General features: G+C 44.6%; 1 protein-coding gene across 2 annotated transcripts; it reads left to right on the forward strand.

Annotated features, from left to right (window-relative positions):
• The first annotated feature begins 8857 nt into the window (after positions 1-8857).
• On the forward strand, positions 8858-14249 carry LOC123094551 (O-fucosyltransferase 9-like). 2 transcript variants are annotated; one of them, XM_044516527.1, is made up of 10 exons: positions 8858-9304; positions 10177-10249; positions 10388-10455; positions 10981-11069; positions 11662-11898; positions 11976-12180; positions 12272-12439; positions 13000-13167; positions 13469-13659; positions 13917-14249. In XM_044516527.1, the coding sequence occupies exons 1-10, from the start codon at positions 8978-8980 to the stop codon at positions 14050-14052; spliced, it is 1662 nt and encodes a 553-aa protein (XP_044372462.1). In that variant the 5' UTR covers positions 8858-8977; the 3' UTR covers positions 14053-14249. The 2 variants fall into 2 exon arrangements, with proteins under 2 accessions (XP_044372462.1, XP_044372463.1); XM_044516528.1 differs by having other exon boundaries at positions 11701-11898.
• Positions 14250-16104: the final 1855 nt, after the last annotated feature.

Below are 16104 nucleotides of genomic sequence, written 5' to 3' on the forward strand. Positions count from 1 at the left end.
GGCGGAGCCAGAAAATTTGGCCAATGGGTTCACTCATTACCTCACTGTGAGAATTAATTTGGTACGAATTAATTAAGTGTAAAGTTTAATTTCGAACTATATTAGAACAAGAGTCTTTTTGATAAATTCTTACAACAAGAGTGTAACAAACAGAATATGATGTTGATTATCGTACACACACACACACACACACACACACACACACACATAGATTAAATTTAAAGCTAAAGAGTGCAAGACATACCAGTTGGATGAAATTATAAAATCACTTATTTTCATTTTATAAACAAGGTAGTACCCCAATAACTTCATAGCTTCATGGTCAGCCTCTCATCTGCTGAAAATATTGGAAAAAAATGACAAGTTATTTTCACAAATTCAAAATAAGTACCATCAAGCGAAAGAAGCATGTAAAGCCGCTCACATTTTAGTGTGTAGCTTTTCGATCTTCGTTACCATGAAAAGATCGAACACATCATATGGCAGTAATTTATCCGTCAATTGAAAACTTTGGGAGATTATTTGCAGCGGCATTCGATGCACTGCTTAATTACATCTAACGGATGGCCTAGAAGTGCCAGCATCGTTATCTGAATCGGGTGATCAATTTCTTCTTGGGAAATATTATTGCATACCATAGTACTACAGACAAATCAAAGTTCAGGGGAAAATAATCAGAAAACTAGGGTAAAAGGTAATACCACACAGCAGGGACGGAGTGATCTGATTAAGTTCAGTTTGGACTTCAAGTGCCAGCCACCGCCGACGGCCGACTTACTGTTCTTGGCTTGCCGCCGGAGGCTGCCGATCTGGCGCCGCGATGAAACACCGAGGGTCCGGGTTGGGAAACGAACTGGGGGAACGATAAGCGGCAGCGTGTTGCGTAGGGATGGTATGGAATCGTGCGGTCAACTGTCGAGCCTGCTGCGTGGATTTTATCGTAATGGTATTGGGCTCTTTGTTTTGAGAAATAGCTGTAGGCTTTTTGTTGGCTATTCATCATGTTATAATAAATTTACAATGGGCTAGAGGCTTCTTGCTCGTGCCTAGTAGCTTTGATGGGTTCAAGCGTGCATTTGCATTGGGTTCATGCAAGTGAATACGTGTATATATGGCCGTGACGTGCAAAGATCGTTGGGTTCAAGTGAACCCAACGCCTACACGCTGGCTTCGCCACTGTGGACCGCTATCCCGGCCGGGCCCTTGCGCGGCGTAGCACTGGCGGTCCCGGCATGCGCTCCTGCTTCGAGGTGCTCGAGTACCGGCCCAGCTCCAGATACCCGGACGACAGCATGAAGGGTTGGGGTTGGCGGACTCTCCCGCCGCCGCCCTTCATCCACGAGCACGGGTACGAGCCCACCAGGATCACGTCCTACGCCGTCGTCGGCGACGGGACTACCTTGTGCATCTCGTCGGACAGGAACGGCATCGGCACCTACTGCTTTGACACGGTGCGCGACGATGATACCCACCGTCTAGGGTGGGATTACCGGGATGAATGGAGGCACGTTGGGCACTGGGCGATGCCCTTCTACGACAAGGCAGAGTATGTCCCTGAGTTCAAGCTATGGTTTGGCTTCAGCCCGCCCAGGCCGAACCACCTGTGCGCCGTTGACCTGTCCACCATGGACCATGGCCAACCGCCCGTCGTGCATCATGTTTGGGAAGATCTTGATCGGCCTGAGGAAGAGGACTGGGTACCAACGCATTTCAGGATACTGAACCTTGGGTCTGGCAAGTTTTGCATTGCTAAAATCATTAGCGCAGAGGCGACTGGCATGAAATTTTCTGTGCTCACTGGCATCGAGATGGTTCGCGGCAAAGATGATCAGAGCCTCCGGATGTTCAAGCACAAGAGTACACGCTACATGTTCAGCACGCCTGATGTAATCCACTGGGTTATCTGAATAATCTTGCATGGTGTGCCATGTTCACTGTCCTATGGATGGTGTTTGGCCGTGTTGGCCTGAGCCTCCCGATGCCCAAGCACACGTTCCATCATTCACCAGGTGCACAGAATAATCTTGTGCTCTATTAGTACTGCCTCCGTACTTGTTTATTGATCCCCATAGCCAAAATTTAACCATAGATTTAACTAAAACATAATAATGCATGTCGTAGTACTTACTAGCTTAGCCCGTGCGGCGCCACGCCGCGCCCGTCGGTAAGTCGCAACTATGTAGACCGTAGTTGAAAAGGTAGAATTATAAACAATTATGAGCTAAACAGAATATGTATTGCAGTTTTATGTGTATCTTTTTCTATTTGATAAAGAAAAGCATATCAATATATATGAAATTTTAAGCCACCCTACATAGTGGGATGTGTATACGATGACACAACCGTTCTGCAGTAAGAAATCGCAACTAATTTTTCTGAATTAGATCATCTTGGTATAGCCTCCTATAGGATTAGTTCCCATAATAAGGTGGTACAAACCTTTTGCAAATTCTTGGACACGTCTGACATGTAGTTTTGCTCAAATCATTGTTTGTCTTGTGAATTCATTCTGCTGAGTAGCTACTTCCGGGCAAGCCATGTTGAATTGCCATTGCTTGTTGGTCTGTGCCTTTTCTTGTGATGTAAATAGTCTTTCTTTTGTGACTTCAAGTGCATAGTGACAGCCTTTTCTTTAGCTTCGTCTTCTGTTTCGGCTGGTTCTCCTTGAAACGCCATCGAAGATTCTTACGATACGTTATGTTTATATGTAATAGTGTTTTTAATGTTTATTATAAGACTTAATTTAAAGCAAGAGAATTAGTATGTGGAATTATGGGCACAAAAAGAGAAGCTAGAGAAAACACTTCTTTTCTGTGGGGTTAAAGGGGTTTCATTGCTCAACTTCGAGGGAGATCCTTCATACAAAGTTGTAGTATATTAGCAGGATCCGATCTGATCCATAGCTAGTGTAGTATGCCCTTCAGCACGACCAAAAGAAACTAATCTATGACTTACAACATTTTGATTCCTACTAACATGAACAATAATAGAACTATCCCTCTCACCAAGACATTTCCTAACTTCATTCACCAACATTGCATTCAACGATCAATCCGGGGAACTGTGCCTGAATAGAGAGCATCACAGCTTTACAGTCCATCTCAACATCAATTGGCAGTGTAGACCATAGCAATGCAAAGTTTGGCCCCTCCAAACATGCTCTAATTCCGCTTGCACTGGGCTCGCACAACGCAATATGTTTCTGCATGCCGAGAAGATTATGCCACCAATATTGTCTGGTAGAATCATCCCAACACACTAGTAGAAAAAGGGCTGAATTATTTTAACCTATAATCTCTAATCACCCCTCATCACTGCTCAATTTAACCTCTAATCTCTAATCATCCCTCATCATTCCAAATCATCTAACTTTCCGGACGGTCACCCATCCTCTCACTACTCCAGCCTGAGCACGCTTAACTTCCGGGTTCTATTCTCCCTCGTTTCCAAGTCCGCACTTGTTGTTTTCCTGACATTAGTAAGATGTCAATCCTATTAACCCTCAGGAATTTAGCTTGACCATGAAGTCACACATTTCACTGTTTGAGTTTGAAACTATTGTTCTAAAAAACAATAATTATTTAGTAACACTAATATTTCTTGAATAAGTAGTTTGACCATAGTTTGACCAGATTTGACCAAAATTCAAAAAAACGAAATAATTATTTAGTAACACTAATATTTCTTGAATAATTAGTTTGACCATTGTTTGACCAGATTTTGACCAGATTTGACCAAAATTTTAAAAAACTGAAATAATTATTTAGTAACACTAATATTCTTGAATAATTATTTAGTAACACTAATACTTCTTGAATAAGTAGTTTGACCATAGTTTGACCAGATTTAACAAAAATTAAAAAAAAACTGAAATTTGAGCATAACTTTTTTTCCATTTAGAATATGAGGATTCTAAAAATTTGCAACCATGCCGTAGGCTGTCAGAATCGGATGCGAATTTTCGTGCTGAACATTTTGATATATTATACTTTTTTTACATCGTATGCAAAAGTTATAGCCGTTTTACATTTTCCTTACACTTTTTGCAAAACATGTGCAAATTTAAGTTTTTAATTTTTCCTAACTAGTACATGTAGTAACATAACTACATTTGGAAGGATTTTAATTTTTGAAGTTTTTATCATTTTCTTTTGCTTTTTACAAAACTGAAAAGGCGATCGAGGGGGGTAGAGTTTGAAAATGGGACCTTTAGTACCGGTTCGTGCCACGAACCGGTACTAATGCCTCAAACCCCATTAGTACCGGTTGGTGGCTCGAACCGGGACTAAAGGTCTAACCTTTAGTACCGGTTGGTGCCACGAACCGGTACTAATGGGCATCACACCCTTTAGTCCCGGTTCGTGGCACTAACCGGGACTAAAGGTCCCATTTGAACCGGAAATAATACCTGTACGGTGCCCTAGCCGCTCGAACCGGGACTAATGCTCACATTAGTCCCAGTTTGTAATGCAACCGGGATTAATGCTCTTTTCTGGCGAACCAAAGCCCTGTTTTCTACTAGTGACACATGCTTCACCCGTCTCCTTGATATATGTCCCATCTATGTTAAGGTTAACATGGCCATGAGCAGCGGGGTCCATCTAGCGACGCATTATCTGGCCTAACATAAGATGAGACGGTGGGCATCCATCGACATCCATTAGGGCTTTTGCTTTTTTTAAAATCAGCTACAGTAGCGTACTTGATACTAATTAGAAAACTCGCATAGAGATTGTCCATAATGGTAATCATTCTAAATTGTCAGACCACATTCAAAAGCATGAAAGGGAATTTGTCCGCATCATTATAAATTGTTAGATTTGTTGTCCTTCATCACAATTTAGGTCTGATTTACCACTGATTTTGCAGGGTGCACGTCCAAAAGACCGAAGAGAACAAAGAGGAGATAGTTCACCCGGAGGTTCATCACCTTCTCCTCATCGACCACCCCCACACCAGCCTGACAGCCTCCACCGACTCGGCCTGAAAGCGCATCGTCGTTCTCCCATGCTTCCTTGTCGCGGTAGCGTCCTCCCTCGCCCACCATCAGGTCACGGTGTAGGCCACCGCCACCGGCATGGTCTGCACGAGGAACATGATCTGCAGTAGCGCCACCTCCAGGATCACCATCGCGACCTAATCCCTCGGGTCCCTTGCCGGTGCGAAGAGCGTGAGGCTGTGATCGTGGCGGAGGAGCGAGGCGTTGGAGGCGAGTGTGGCCACCGTGTGGCAGCAGAGGCGGTTGTGGGCGAAGTGCGCGTAAAGGGAAGCTAGCTGGAGAGAGGAGCAACTCGTCGATGGTGCTCATGAGACTCATGACACCGCTCAGCTCGCTGATGCCTCAAGCTCGCGCCCGTTGAGACTGCGGGCATCCCGCCCATCCTGTGTCGTCCAATCGTACCTCATGCTCGACGCCTCGAGCCACCTCCATCATCGACCTCCTGCCCCACCCATATTGTTGGTGCCCCTCCGTCACATGCCACCAGAGCCTGGTACCTACATCATCGTCGTCCGGAGCTGTTGCGTGCCTCCGATGGTGGCACACGTAGTCCACCAGCCGACACCAGACCTCTTTCATTTGTCCGCCGCTGCACGCGTTGACCGCCTCCGAGGCCAGACTCGGTGATCGCTGATGCGTTGTTCATAGCTAGGTGGAGAAGCTCGGCAACAACCAACGGTGAGGTACACCTTGCGGCGGAGCCCGTGCCCCAGTACGGTGTTGTGGCTACCGCCACCGTTGTAGGAAACGACCCATGAGCTTGGTAGATGACTTGACGGGAGATCTGGCTGGTAGCCGTGGGAGGCATCTCTTCCGTGTGCTGATCGTGGCCAGCGCCGCCACGCCGCGCGCATAGGCCATCACCACCGTGAGGGCATCTCCTCCAAGATAATACCCACACAGGATCATTCGAGAGATGGTGTCGCAGCAAGAGGAGGTTGGTCGAGGTCTCGAGGAGAACGGGGAGGAAGGCGAGGTAGTGACCGTCGGGAGAGGTGAGTACCTTTTATAGTCAAGTAAAGCAGCATAGCTTAGCGGCACGAGATTCGGCCAACGATTTATCCACGACGGCAGCGGCGCGTCTGCGTGCGAGGTGCTATCCCCCGGTCAGAAAAAGAATGGGGCCGCTTCCAGGTGGGCTGCGAGCCACCTCTGGACGGTGGAGCAAGGGATGGGCAAGATGAAAGATAAAGCAGGGTAGGGAAGAAGGGCTGGGGTGGCCACTGCTGCTCCACGGCAGACTGAATGGCGATGCAGCCACAGACTATTTTTATAGGCTCCTAACAGCGGCGAAGCGGTGGTTAAGCCGTGCACGCATTCGATAGGATCCTTCGGGGGAGATGTGGGGATAAATCGGCAACCATGCAACACACCTCTTCATAAAGGCAAAAAAACAAGGACGCATGCAACCGAATGGCTGTTCACAGACACATCTAAATAGGAAGGAGACAAAAAATACGTAGTCAACCATGCGGTCCATGTGCCAACATGGGGATGTCTCGCAGCTAATGTGAAACTGCTAGAGCCACCCCCAAAGTGTACCTAGCCATATCCCCAGTAAACAACGTGGCGTGACCCGATTGGCCGGTTTTTCACCGATAGAAAAAAGTCAAAAAAACTGGGTAAAAGAAACCTAGTTATGTTTCGTATATTAACAAACAATCATCTAAACCAAAATGCTAAAGACACCCCAAGTGCACATGAGAAAATGCGAATCAGTTAACAAATTTTTGATCGAAGGCCTACAAGGCCACACGCATTTTCTACCTCGTAGCCTCCCAAACAAATGCACGTGTCAACAATTGATAGGCCTCCCAGTCCCCATCGGCCAAGTGGCGAGACCTGGGGCAAAAACCTCCCCGGATATAGAGGTTTGGGTATTAGGGTATCTTCAAGGCGCACCCCAAAAAAAGTCATGGAATCCGTCCGCGGACGCGTTCGCCAACAGTGATACGGAAGCCGGCCATCCACCCATGACCGCATAGATTTCAAACCGGATTTCAACGCACAGGATGAAAGTCTAAATGATTGCCGCCACGGGCGGCGCCCGTTTCCCACAACATGTCTTTCTCATGTCCGACAGCAAATTCATCAGTCGGCCGTGAGCCCCGGGAAGTGAAGATTCGGCGGGAGGGGAAGAGCAGTGGCCTTCGCGAAGTTGCGGGCAAGCTCATCGAATGTGTGACCCGGCAAGACGTCGACAATGGCCTTTCTGGGACCCAAGCAGTGGTGGCCTCCCATGTTCTACTCTTTCCCGCCATCGACAGGGGAGGGCGTGGACAGGCGAGCCTCGTCGTCATGGCGGTTGGGTGCGAACGGCGATGGCCGCGTGGTCGACGCAGAGCTAGCGACATCCTCGGTCTCTTGCGCCTCCTCTTCCTCTGCTGCCACATCGATGTCCAAGAGCAGGGTGTCTCTCTCTGCCCGCAACACGTGCAACCGCCACCGCTTGCGGTGGATCTCGCGAGCACCGCAGTAGGACAGGAGCAGCAGTTGCTCCTCATCGAGGAAGCCCAGACCGTCCGCCACCATAGTCATGACGGGCTTGTCGTTTGCCTGGTCGCCATGATTTGTTCCTCCGCGAGCTGGTGCTCGTCGAGGAGCCGAAGAGAAGGTGAGTACACCGGGTCGCGATGCGTGCGGCACTTTCGGCCGGCGCCGCTTCAATGCCGGCTCTAGTGAGATGTCACGTCTGCTCTGGGCCGGCATGGATGCGGCGTTGGTGCTCTGGAGTGGCACTGATCGGCATGATTGCGCGACAACCACTTCACTCGGGAAAGGGCGTGAGCAAGTGAGAGGGTTTTGGGTGGGTCCGGGTGTCTGTCGCGTGCTGCCCAACGGTGTGGACGCCCGCAAAGCACCCTAGTTCGCCTCTGGTTTGTGAAAGAACGGACGTCCGGGCTGGTCCGTGGACCGATGAGGTACCACGTTGGATGATAAAATGGGTCCAGACCGCTTGGTCCGGATGGATGGGAGTGACCATCAATGTTGGAGATGCGCTCAGTCCATATTGTATTTTAGGTCAAAGTTTGAGTACATACTTAACTAGTGAAATTCACTAAATTATTCACATATTCAACTCTGTGATGCTTATTATGAATCGGAGGGAACGTGAACTTGGTGAACGTTACCGGTCTTTTTTCTTCTGAATGAAAATTATCAGTATTGTCGCTAATGTTGTGTTGACATGAACTTGGTGAACGTTATCAGTCTTTTTTCTTTTCTTTCTGGACGAACATTATCAATCTGTTGTTAGCTACATTGACCTGAACTCGGGGAGATGATTTGCCCCAGAGTTGTTTCAATGACTAGTGATCCCGGCTCCACCCGGCAGCCTCTTATGGGGCAAATTATCTAATAGAGATATAAAATAGGGCAAAAGATCTGAGTGCGGCGTTTCGGTGCCCGGGTGCATCTGCACCCGTTCAAAAAAAAATTCGTAAAAAATTCAGAAAAATTCAAAAAATTCCGAAAAAATTGAGGTGGTGGACAATTTGATGCGTGAGGTGCGCCCCAATTTTCAAAACATTTGGACTTATGTGCAGTTCTCAGCAAAAAAGACAAATCAAACCAAAACAGTATATGAACAGTACACATTTTTACAGACCTCCGATTTGTCTTTTTTGCTGAGAGCTGCACATAAGTCCAAATGTTTTGAAAATTAGGGCGCACCTCACGCATCAAATTGTCCACCACCCAATTTTTTTCGGAATTTTTTGAATTTTTTTAGTATTTATTTTGATTTTTTTGGTGAGCGCAGGTGCAGATGAGCTCGGGCTCAGATTTGGATTTTCGAAAAGATCTAATTTTTCATGCGTTGGATCATACACACTCTCTTCGATCATGTACCGATGTAGTACACTCCTTGCGCAACGTTCGTGATCAATCGCAACCAGCTAAGAAAATAAAATTTCCCTCGCGTGCGCTCCTCCATCACATCCTCTTGCGTCGCATGATCCGGCGGGAGCGCTCTCGGTGATGCCGCCGGCGATCGCTTTGGCGTCGGCGCCGGCGCCGGCGTCGATGCGCGGCGGCGAAGGCGCGAAGGGTACGGCGCGGCGCCCGGACCGCGTGCTGGCCGCGCGCCGGCGACGAGCTACCGTGCTGCTCCTCGCTCTAGCGTACACGGCGGCTATGCTCGTGCTCCTCCTGGGCGCTGACGGCACGGGCCTGGGCGCAGGTGGTGGACGCGTGGTGGTAGGCGCGCCGCGTCCGCCAGCGCCGCCCGGATCGGTGTACCGCAGCCACCTCGTGTTCGAGCGGCTCCTGCCGGAAATGCGTGCCCTCGCCTCTCGTCCTAGCCCAGTGAGTTCTTGCTCCTTCCCAGGGACTTAATGTTTATCCGATCCATTCCCAGCGGAACGGGTGGATTGGCTTAAAAAACAGGTGGAAATTTTCTTCCGGTCATGTGCGTCGGATGATTTTTTCTCGTCCACTCCTTGATTTGCCATTGGATGCTCATAGTTTGATTACAAATCGTCCCAAAATTGTTTGTAGCCTTACCACACATTACATTCGAGTTTTGTGTTGGCTGTTTGTGAATTGTGACACAAATACAATGCTACATAGCTTACTACTAATCTCTAGTGAAACTGGTGGTGACACTGATAACACTGAATTTGGCTGCTTGTGGGAGGAGACAGCCATTGAATCCTTTATTGATATTGACGTAATGCACTACTGCAGGCCAATGAAGATACTTGGCACCTTGAGATGGCAATACATAGGGCATAAATAATACTCCCTCTGTTCACTTTTATAAGACCTTGAAGACATTTCAGACAATGTGCAAAACAAGTCATTTTGAGTTGTCTAAAACGACCTACAAAAGTGAACGGAGGAAGTACTACTTATGCATGCGAGTTCTGTTTCATGTTCATATGCCAAAAAGGTGACAGCCCTTCATGTGGCAGGCCTATAATATGTTCTGCAACTTGGGAGATGCTTGGCATTAGGAGCTCTTTAAAGGTCAAAGAGGATTTATCTGTCAGTTGTTGATTGTAACAATGGTGTCATGATGATGATCATTTTTAGCATTACAGTGCTTCTAATCCAATCACAACACATGTTTAATGCCTATGATCACTGTGACCAACAACATTTTTTTTCTTTTAGTTTACAGTCATACATAGACTCTTCGCATATGTATGTAACATGATTTTGCCGGGTCATTGCAGCTAATGGCATCCCATTATAAAAAGTCTGGAAAGAGATGGGTACCTTGCATCAGAAAGAGATTGACACAATCAGGTGCAAATTTGAAATGCTTTTTATGAATTTCTATACCAAATGTACCAAGATCAGCCAGTCAGAATCAGCTTTAGTATAAGTAGTAACAGGCGAAATAGCTAAGTAGGTTTTATTGATGGTCCACATTACACTTTTCAGCGTTACCACCTTCAAATGGTTTTCTCGTAATTGAAGCAAATGGTGGTCTGAATCAGCAACGCATTTCTGTAAGTTGCATGATCAATTTCTTACTGAACGTGGACCAACTAGATATATTCCCTCAGAGTCATCTTTATTACATACACTACTGAAACGAGTCACTGTTGGTACCGAAATACCTTTCTTTAATGGTATATTTTAAAAAGTAAAAGTATAATGACCCATGGCTCGATATTAATTACCCTGGATTCCTGTTTCACAGACTCCCTTGGATTTTTTTTTGAATTTATTTTTTGCATGAACATGCTGTTTCATGTTTTGTTGCAGCTTACCCTTTTATCTTCCACTAAATTCTGAATACTTTCAAAAGTCATTACGCATTCCACTGATCTTCATATGTACTCCCTCCGTCCCGAAATGTAAGACGTTTTTTGAGACTGTGATAGTATCAAAAAGCGTCTTACATTTTGGGACGGAGGGAGTAGAATTCTTTTCTTTTTTCTAGTGTCTCAACTGCCAACTTGAATTTCAAACTTCACAACGTGTTTGCTCTTTAGTGTTTATCTGAGTCTAACAGAGATGTCTCGATACAGATTTGTGATGCTGTTGCTGTGGCAAGCTTACTTAATGCAACTCTTGTCAGCCCAGCTTTTCATCTGAATAGTGTTTGGCGTGATTCTAGGTAACTATTTTGCTTCTTTGTAGAATATCCACAGATGTATTTGGAGAAACTGGCATACAACAGATGCGTCCCTGGGTCACTTTCTTGAGAACTAGCTTTGTAAAAATGTCGTTTGCATAATTAAGTTGCAAATTTACTTCAGTTAGCGTTTTCTGTATTATATAAGTGAAAATATTCTTTCTTTTCCCATGTTTATCTGCTCTCGATAAGTAAATGGATCAGTATCCTTTCCTTGTGGAAAAGAGAAACTTCATTATGTCTCTTCAAGCCCTTGTCTGCACTCTTTTTTTGTGCTATTAAGTCACTATTTTCTGTTGTGTCATTTCTTTTGTGCTTATGTTTTAACAATGCATTTTTCAGCACTCTTCTTTTGTTCCTTGTTAAGCATGTACCTCAATAATGTCAATAGTATCACATCGATCTTTGCATTTGCCATTTTATAAGCTGTATCCCTATGAAAATAATTGATTGAATAAAGAATTGTTACTTTTTATGCAGCGTTGGTTTTCTTTCATATGTGATTATATTTTCAGTTTATTCTCCTCATGCCTGTGTCATATATAAGTTTTTGATTTTCTCATCACTTTTCCAGAAGGATAATTCTTCTTTGTTCCTGCATAATTTCTTTCAGCAAATTTGGTGATATCTTTGATGAAGACCATTTTATTGAAACACTCCGAAAACATGTAAGGGTTGTCAAAGAACTTCCTGAAAATGTTTCTGTGCAGTTTGACCATAATATCAGCAGTATACCGAATATGAGAACCAAAGCCTTCTCGTCTCACAATTACTACCTAGAAAATGTGCTTCCGAAACTGTTGGAGCTAGGGTATGTGCTCCTGTTGCACCTTCTTGTGACTAAAGGCTACTACCATATCTTTGCTCATTTTCTGTTCTATGACACAGGGCTGTGCGTATTGCTCCTTTCTCAAATAGATTGGCTAATTCAGTTCCATCAAATATCCATGCGTTGAGATGTTTGGCAAACTATGAGGCATTGAGATTTTCTGAACCCATAAGAATTCTTGCAGATAACATGGTTGACCGAATGATCAAGAAGAGTGCTTTGACTGGTGGGAAGTACATGTCAGTTCATCTTCGCTTTGAAGAGGTTCAAACGCAATGCCATGCTAGTTGGTGCCTGTTATTAAATCTTTTCACTAAGACCAAGCTTTATGATGATTATGTGTGCTGCATTTTAGGATATGGTAGCTTTCTCTTGCTGTATATATGACGGTGACTGGAAGGAGAATATTGCAATGGAGAATGCTCGTGAAAGGGGCTGGAGAGGGAAGTTTCGCCGACCAGGTCGAGTGATTATTCCCGAGGCCAACCGGAGGAATGGGAGATGTCCTTTAGCTCCTATAGAGGTTGAAATGTTAGTTCCCTGGAATTGTTTTGAGTATGCTCGTATTGCAACACTTCTAGGGCCAGTTAGGGGGACATTTACCAATTTTAGTAAGCTCTCTAAAGATATTCTTAACTGTTACATCCAAGAATAATAAGTGCTTCTAAATTGCCACTGCAGTACTAAATGGAGCCTTACTCTGTTTTTTTTTCCTGAGTTCACATCATGTTCATTACTCCTCAGGCTATCTACTGTTAGAGAATACAGTTGGACACTCCAAATAGCATCTATGGTGTTGTGCATTGGTGCAAAAAGCATTTTGTAGGCATTTTCATTGCAGACTACAGTAGGTAGTGCTGGACGTCATGTTTTCAGACAATTTCTAGAATTCCTTATCATAGTTTCTTATTTTTCAGTGGACTGATTAGTTAAACTGGAGTTAAAGCTTTGGTAAATGTATCCTGCCACCACAATTTTCAGATATATTCCAATAGGCCTTGCTGCAAGCTGCCAAGAGGAGATCTTATTTACATGATATCATTGTACAACTTTTCTTTTTCCTCACTAGTTTGGTTTATGCAGGTTGGAATGATGCTGCGTGGCATGGGGTTTGATAATACTACCTCACTCTACGTTGCATCCGGTAAAATATACAATGCTGAGAAGTATATGACTCCTCTTCGAGAGTTGTTTCCACTTCTACAAACAAAGGAAACACTCACTTCACCTGAGGAGCTTGCACAGTTCAAGGTATTTCCCCCTCCCTTAGTTACTCCGTTTCTATCATAAATTGTTACTGTAGAAAGGATGCATTCTTACATTATTTCACAGCAAGCATGCATAATCCTTGTTCAGTTTGAAGGGAGGGTAACAGTTGGATAAGAGCCATTTCTTATCTCCATGACAGACTTACCTTTGACTCACATTCTTACATTATTTCACAGCAAGCATGCATAATCCTTGTTCAGTTTGAAGGGAGGGTAACAGTTGGATAAGAGCCATTTCTTATCTCCATGACAGACTTACCTTTGACTCACATTCCTATATCCAGGGGCATTCATCCAGACTGGCAGCATTGGACTACACAGTCTGTCTACGGAGCGAAGCCTTTGTAACAACTCAAGGAAGCAATTTCCCTCATTTCCTGATCGGACACAGGCGTTATTTGTATGGGGGGCATGCAAAGACAATAACACCAGATAAACGGAAGATGGTGCTACTCTTTGACAACCTGGATATCAGGTCAGCTTTGAGTAACCGTTGTCTGATTGCACGACGAAGCTGGAGAAGGCCCGAATTTTGCCACGTCTAATCTGGATATCCACATTTAGCTAGTTTCCATTTGGACAGTCAATTTTAGAGATAAATTATTGTAGAAAATCATAGTGAATTTTAACTATTGTCCATATTATTTTATATGTAAACACTAAAATACAATTTAGCAGAATGTAAGGCTGTAACGGAACCTCTGATATCCAACTTGTTTGCTTTGACTGCAGATGGGATCGTTTCACGCACTTCATGCAGGATATTCGTCGCCAAAGTGAATCGAAAGGTTTCGGGTTCAGGAAACAGCATGGATCGATATACAACCTCCCGATGCCCGACTGCATGTGTCAGCAAGCTGAAGCATGATGATGTAGAGTACCGATTTATGTACTTGTAAGTAGCAGTAACACATAGAAGTTCGTTACATTTTTTTGTCTGTAGGTAAATTAAGGGTAGTAGACTAGAGATGCCAAATCGTGTGGTTGTTGATATGAAATCCAGCCCAGAGATGCAGTTATGCTGTCTGAAATGAAAGAGAGCCTTGTTTTTTCTTTTCTTCAGAATATGCCACAGCCTATATTGACTATAATACCCAAACTTAACTTTGAGTTGAGAATTGTTTGCCTGGTGTTAATGGAGATAAACAATATTCTGCCTAAACTAATACAGTAAAGAGTATGCAGCTTGGTATGATTACTGTGCCAAACAAATGAACTCCTCTAGGTTGCGGGCAGGCAGTCGCCACATTTTGTTTACCCACATTCAGATCTATGTGCCTAGAGGATTTTCGCTTCGTTCTTTCACAAGCATATTTTTGACTTCTGTGAGAGTCCATGGTGGCGAACAGTTTGATGGTGTTCCCAAAAACTGGACTGTTTGCGGAAAAAAAATTGGCCATGGGTGTACCGCGCCCGGTGGAAACATCTTCTCGAGCGTTTCTCTTCCTGCTTTGGTCATATCGTTGCCCAAGAGCTAGGTTGGGGTTGGCTAGATGGATCCCATTAGGTTATTTAGATGTCTAGGATGATGTAGCATGTGTGACATGACCTTTGTGGCGGTCATTCGGATCATGTAGTTGCGATGGAGGTGAAAAAAAGGTGATGAGGTCGAGTAAGGTATCGGAGGCTGATTCTGAAGAGGGGCGAATGGCGCATATTTGATCTAGCAGTGCGAGGTTTACAACTCCACCCACGTCACAAGCAGGTTGAGTTCTCGTCCTCGGCAGATTCATTGCCAAAAAAATGTGACATTTTTCTGTTTAGATGTCTAGGATGATGTAGCATGTGTGACAGGACCTTTGTGGCGGTCATTCGGATCATGTAGTTGCGATGGAGGTGAAAAAAAGGTGGTGAGGTTGAGTAAGGTATCGGAGGCTGATTCTGAAGAGGGGCGAATGGCGCATATTTGATCTAGCAGTGCGAGGTTTGCAACTCCACCCACGTCACAAGCAGGTTGAGTTCTCGTCCTCGGCAGATTCATTGCTAAAAAAATGTGACATTTTTCTGTTTGAGCCAAAATAAATAAACACACAAATTTGTTGATGGGGGGATGGGATGTGGAGTGCGGCTCGAATGTAATAATCTACTCCCTCTGTAAATTAATATAAGATTGTTTAGATCACTACTTTAATGACCTAAACGATTTTATATTTTCCCTCTGTTCCTAACTACCAAAACGTCATATATTTAGGAACGGAGGGAGTAGTTTACAGAGAAAGTATAAGATTGCTTCCATAAGTATGTTAATACTCCAACATATGACAAAATTTAGCCCGTTGCCTTTTCATCTAATGGTCCAAAAGCCATTGGAGCACTTGATGCGCATGATGCGTTCTCGGGAGGGATTGACAACTGTTATCGCGTTGGGTGCAAATTGTTTGATTGTTTGTGCAGGTATTGGTGCCTTGTGCGTTATCTTCTGCTGGATTGATACCTTGGTTCTCTAACTGAGGGAAATACTTATCTCTACTTTGCTGCATCACCCTTTCCTCTTCAAGGGAAAACAAACGCAGTGCTCAAGAAGTAGCAAGCACCACTTGTAGTTGGAGTTTATCTACCTACATGGGTTAGTCTTGCAAGGAAGAGCACTTGTGTGTCCAAAATGACAATCATGAAATTTGATATAGAGAAATCAAAGGATATATTGAAAGGATTCATGCTTCCTTGTCTTCAACCACCATATTGTCGCAATCTCATAGAGTTGGTCTTATCCAAGTACCTACAAAGGTTAGATGCCATGCAAGAGTACAAGAATGTCCAAGACATATGATCATCATCATAAGAGAAATATCAAGGATTAGTCATACAAAGGCACATGCCTTGCGTGCATTCAAATGGAGTTACTACTCCAAGTTGAGGCATCAATGATGTTTAATTCACATCTCAAATGACAAAACACTTTCTCATCAAGTGGTTTGGT

This window comes from Triticum aestivum, chromosome 4B (assembly GCF_018294505.1).
Source record: "Triticum aestivum cultivar Chinese Spring chromosome 4B, IWGSC CS RefSeq v2.1, whole genome shotgun sequence".
NCBI classification, from domain to species: domain Eukaryota; kingdom Viridiplantae; phylum Streptophyta; class Magnoliopsida; order Poales; family Poaceae; genus Triticum; species Triticum aestivum.

Excerpts from the sequence above, each read along its gene's own strand:
- LOC123094551 (XM_044516527.1), top strand. The coding sequence starts at position 8,978 with ATGCCGCCGGCGATCGCTTTGGCGTCGGCGCCGGCGCCGGCGTCGATG. Across the intron at positions 9,305-10,176 it reads TCGCCTCTCGTCCTAGCCCA|CTAATGGCATCCCATTATAA; the intron begins GTGAGTTCTTGC and ends GGGTCATTGCAG. Across the intron at positions 11,899-11,975 it reads CCGAAACTGTTGGAGCTAGG|GGCTGTGCGTATTGCTCCTT; the intron begins GTATGTGCTCCT and ends TCTATGACACAG.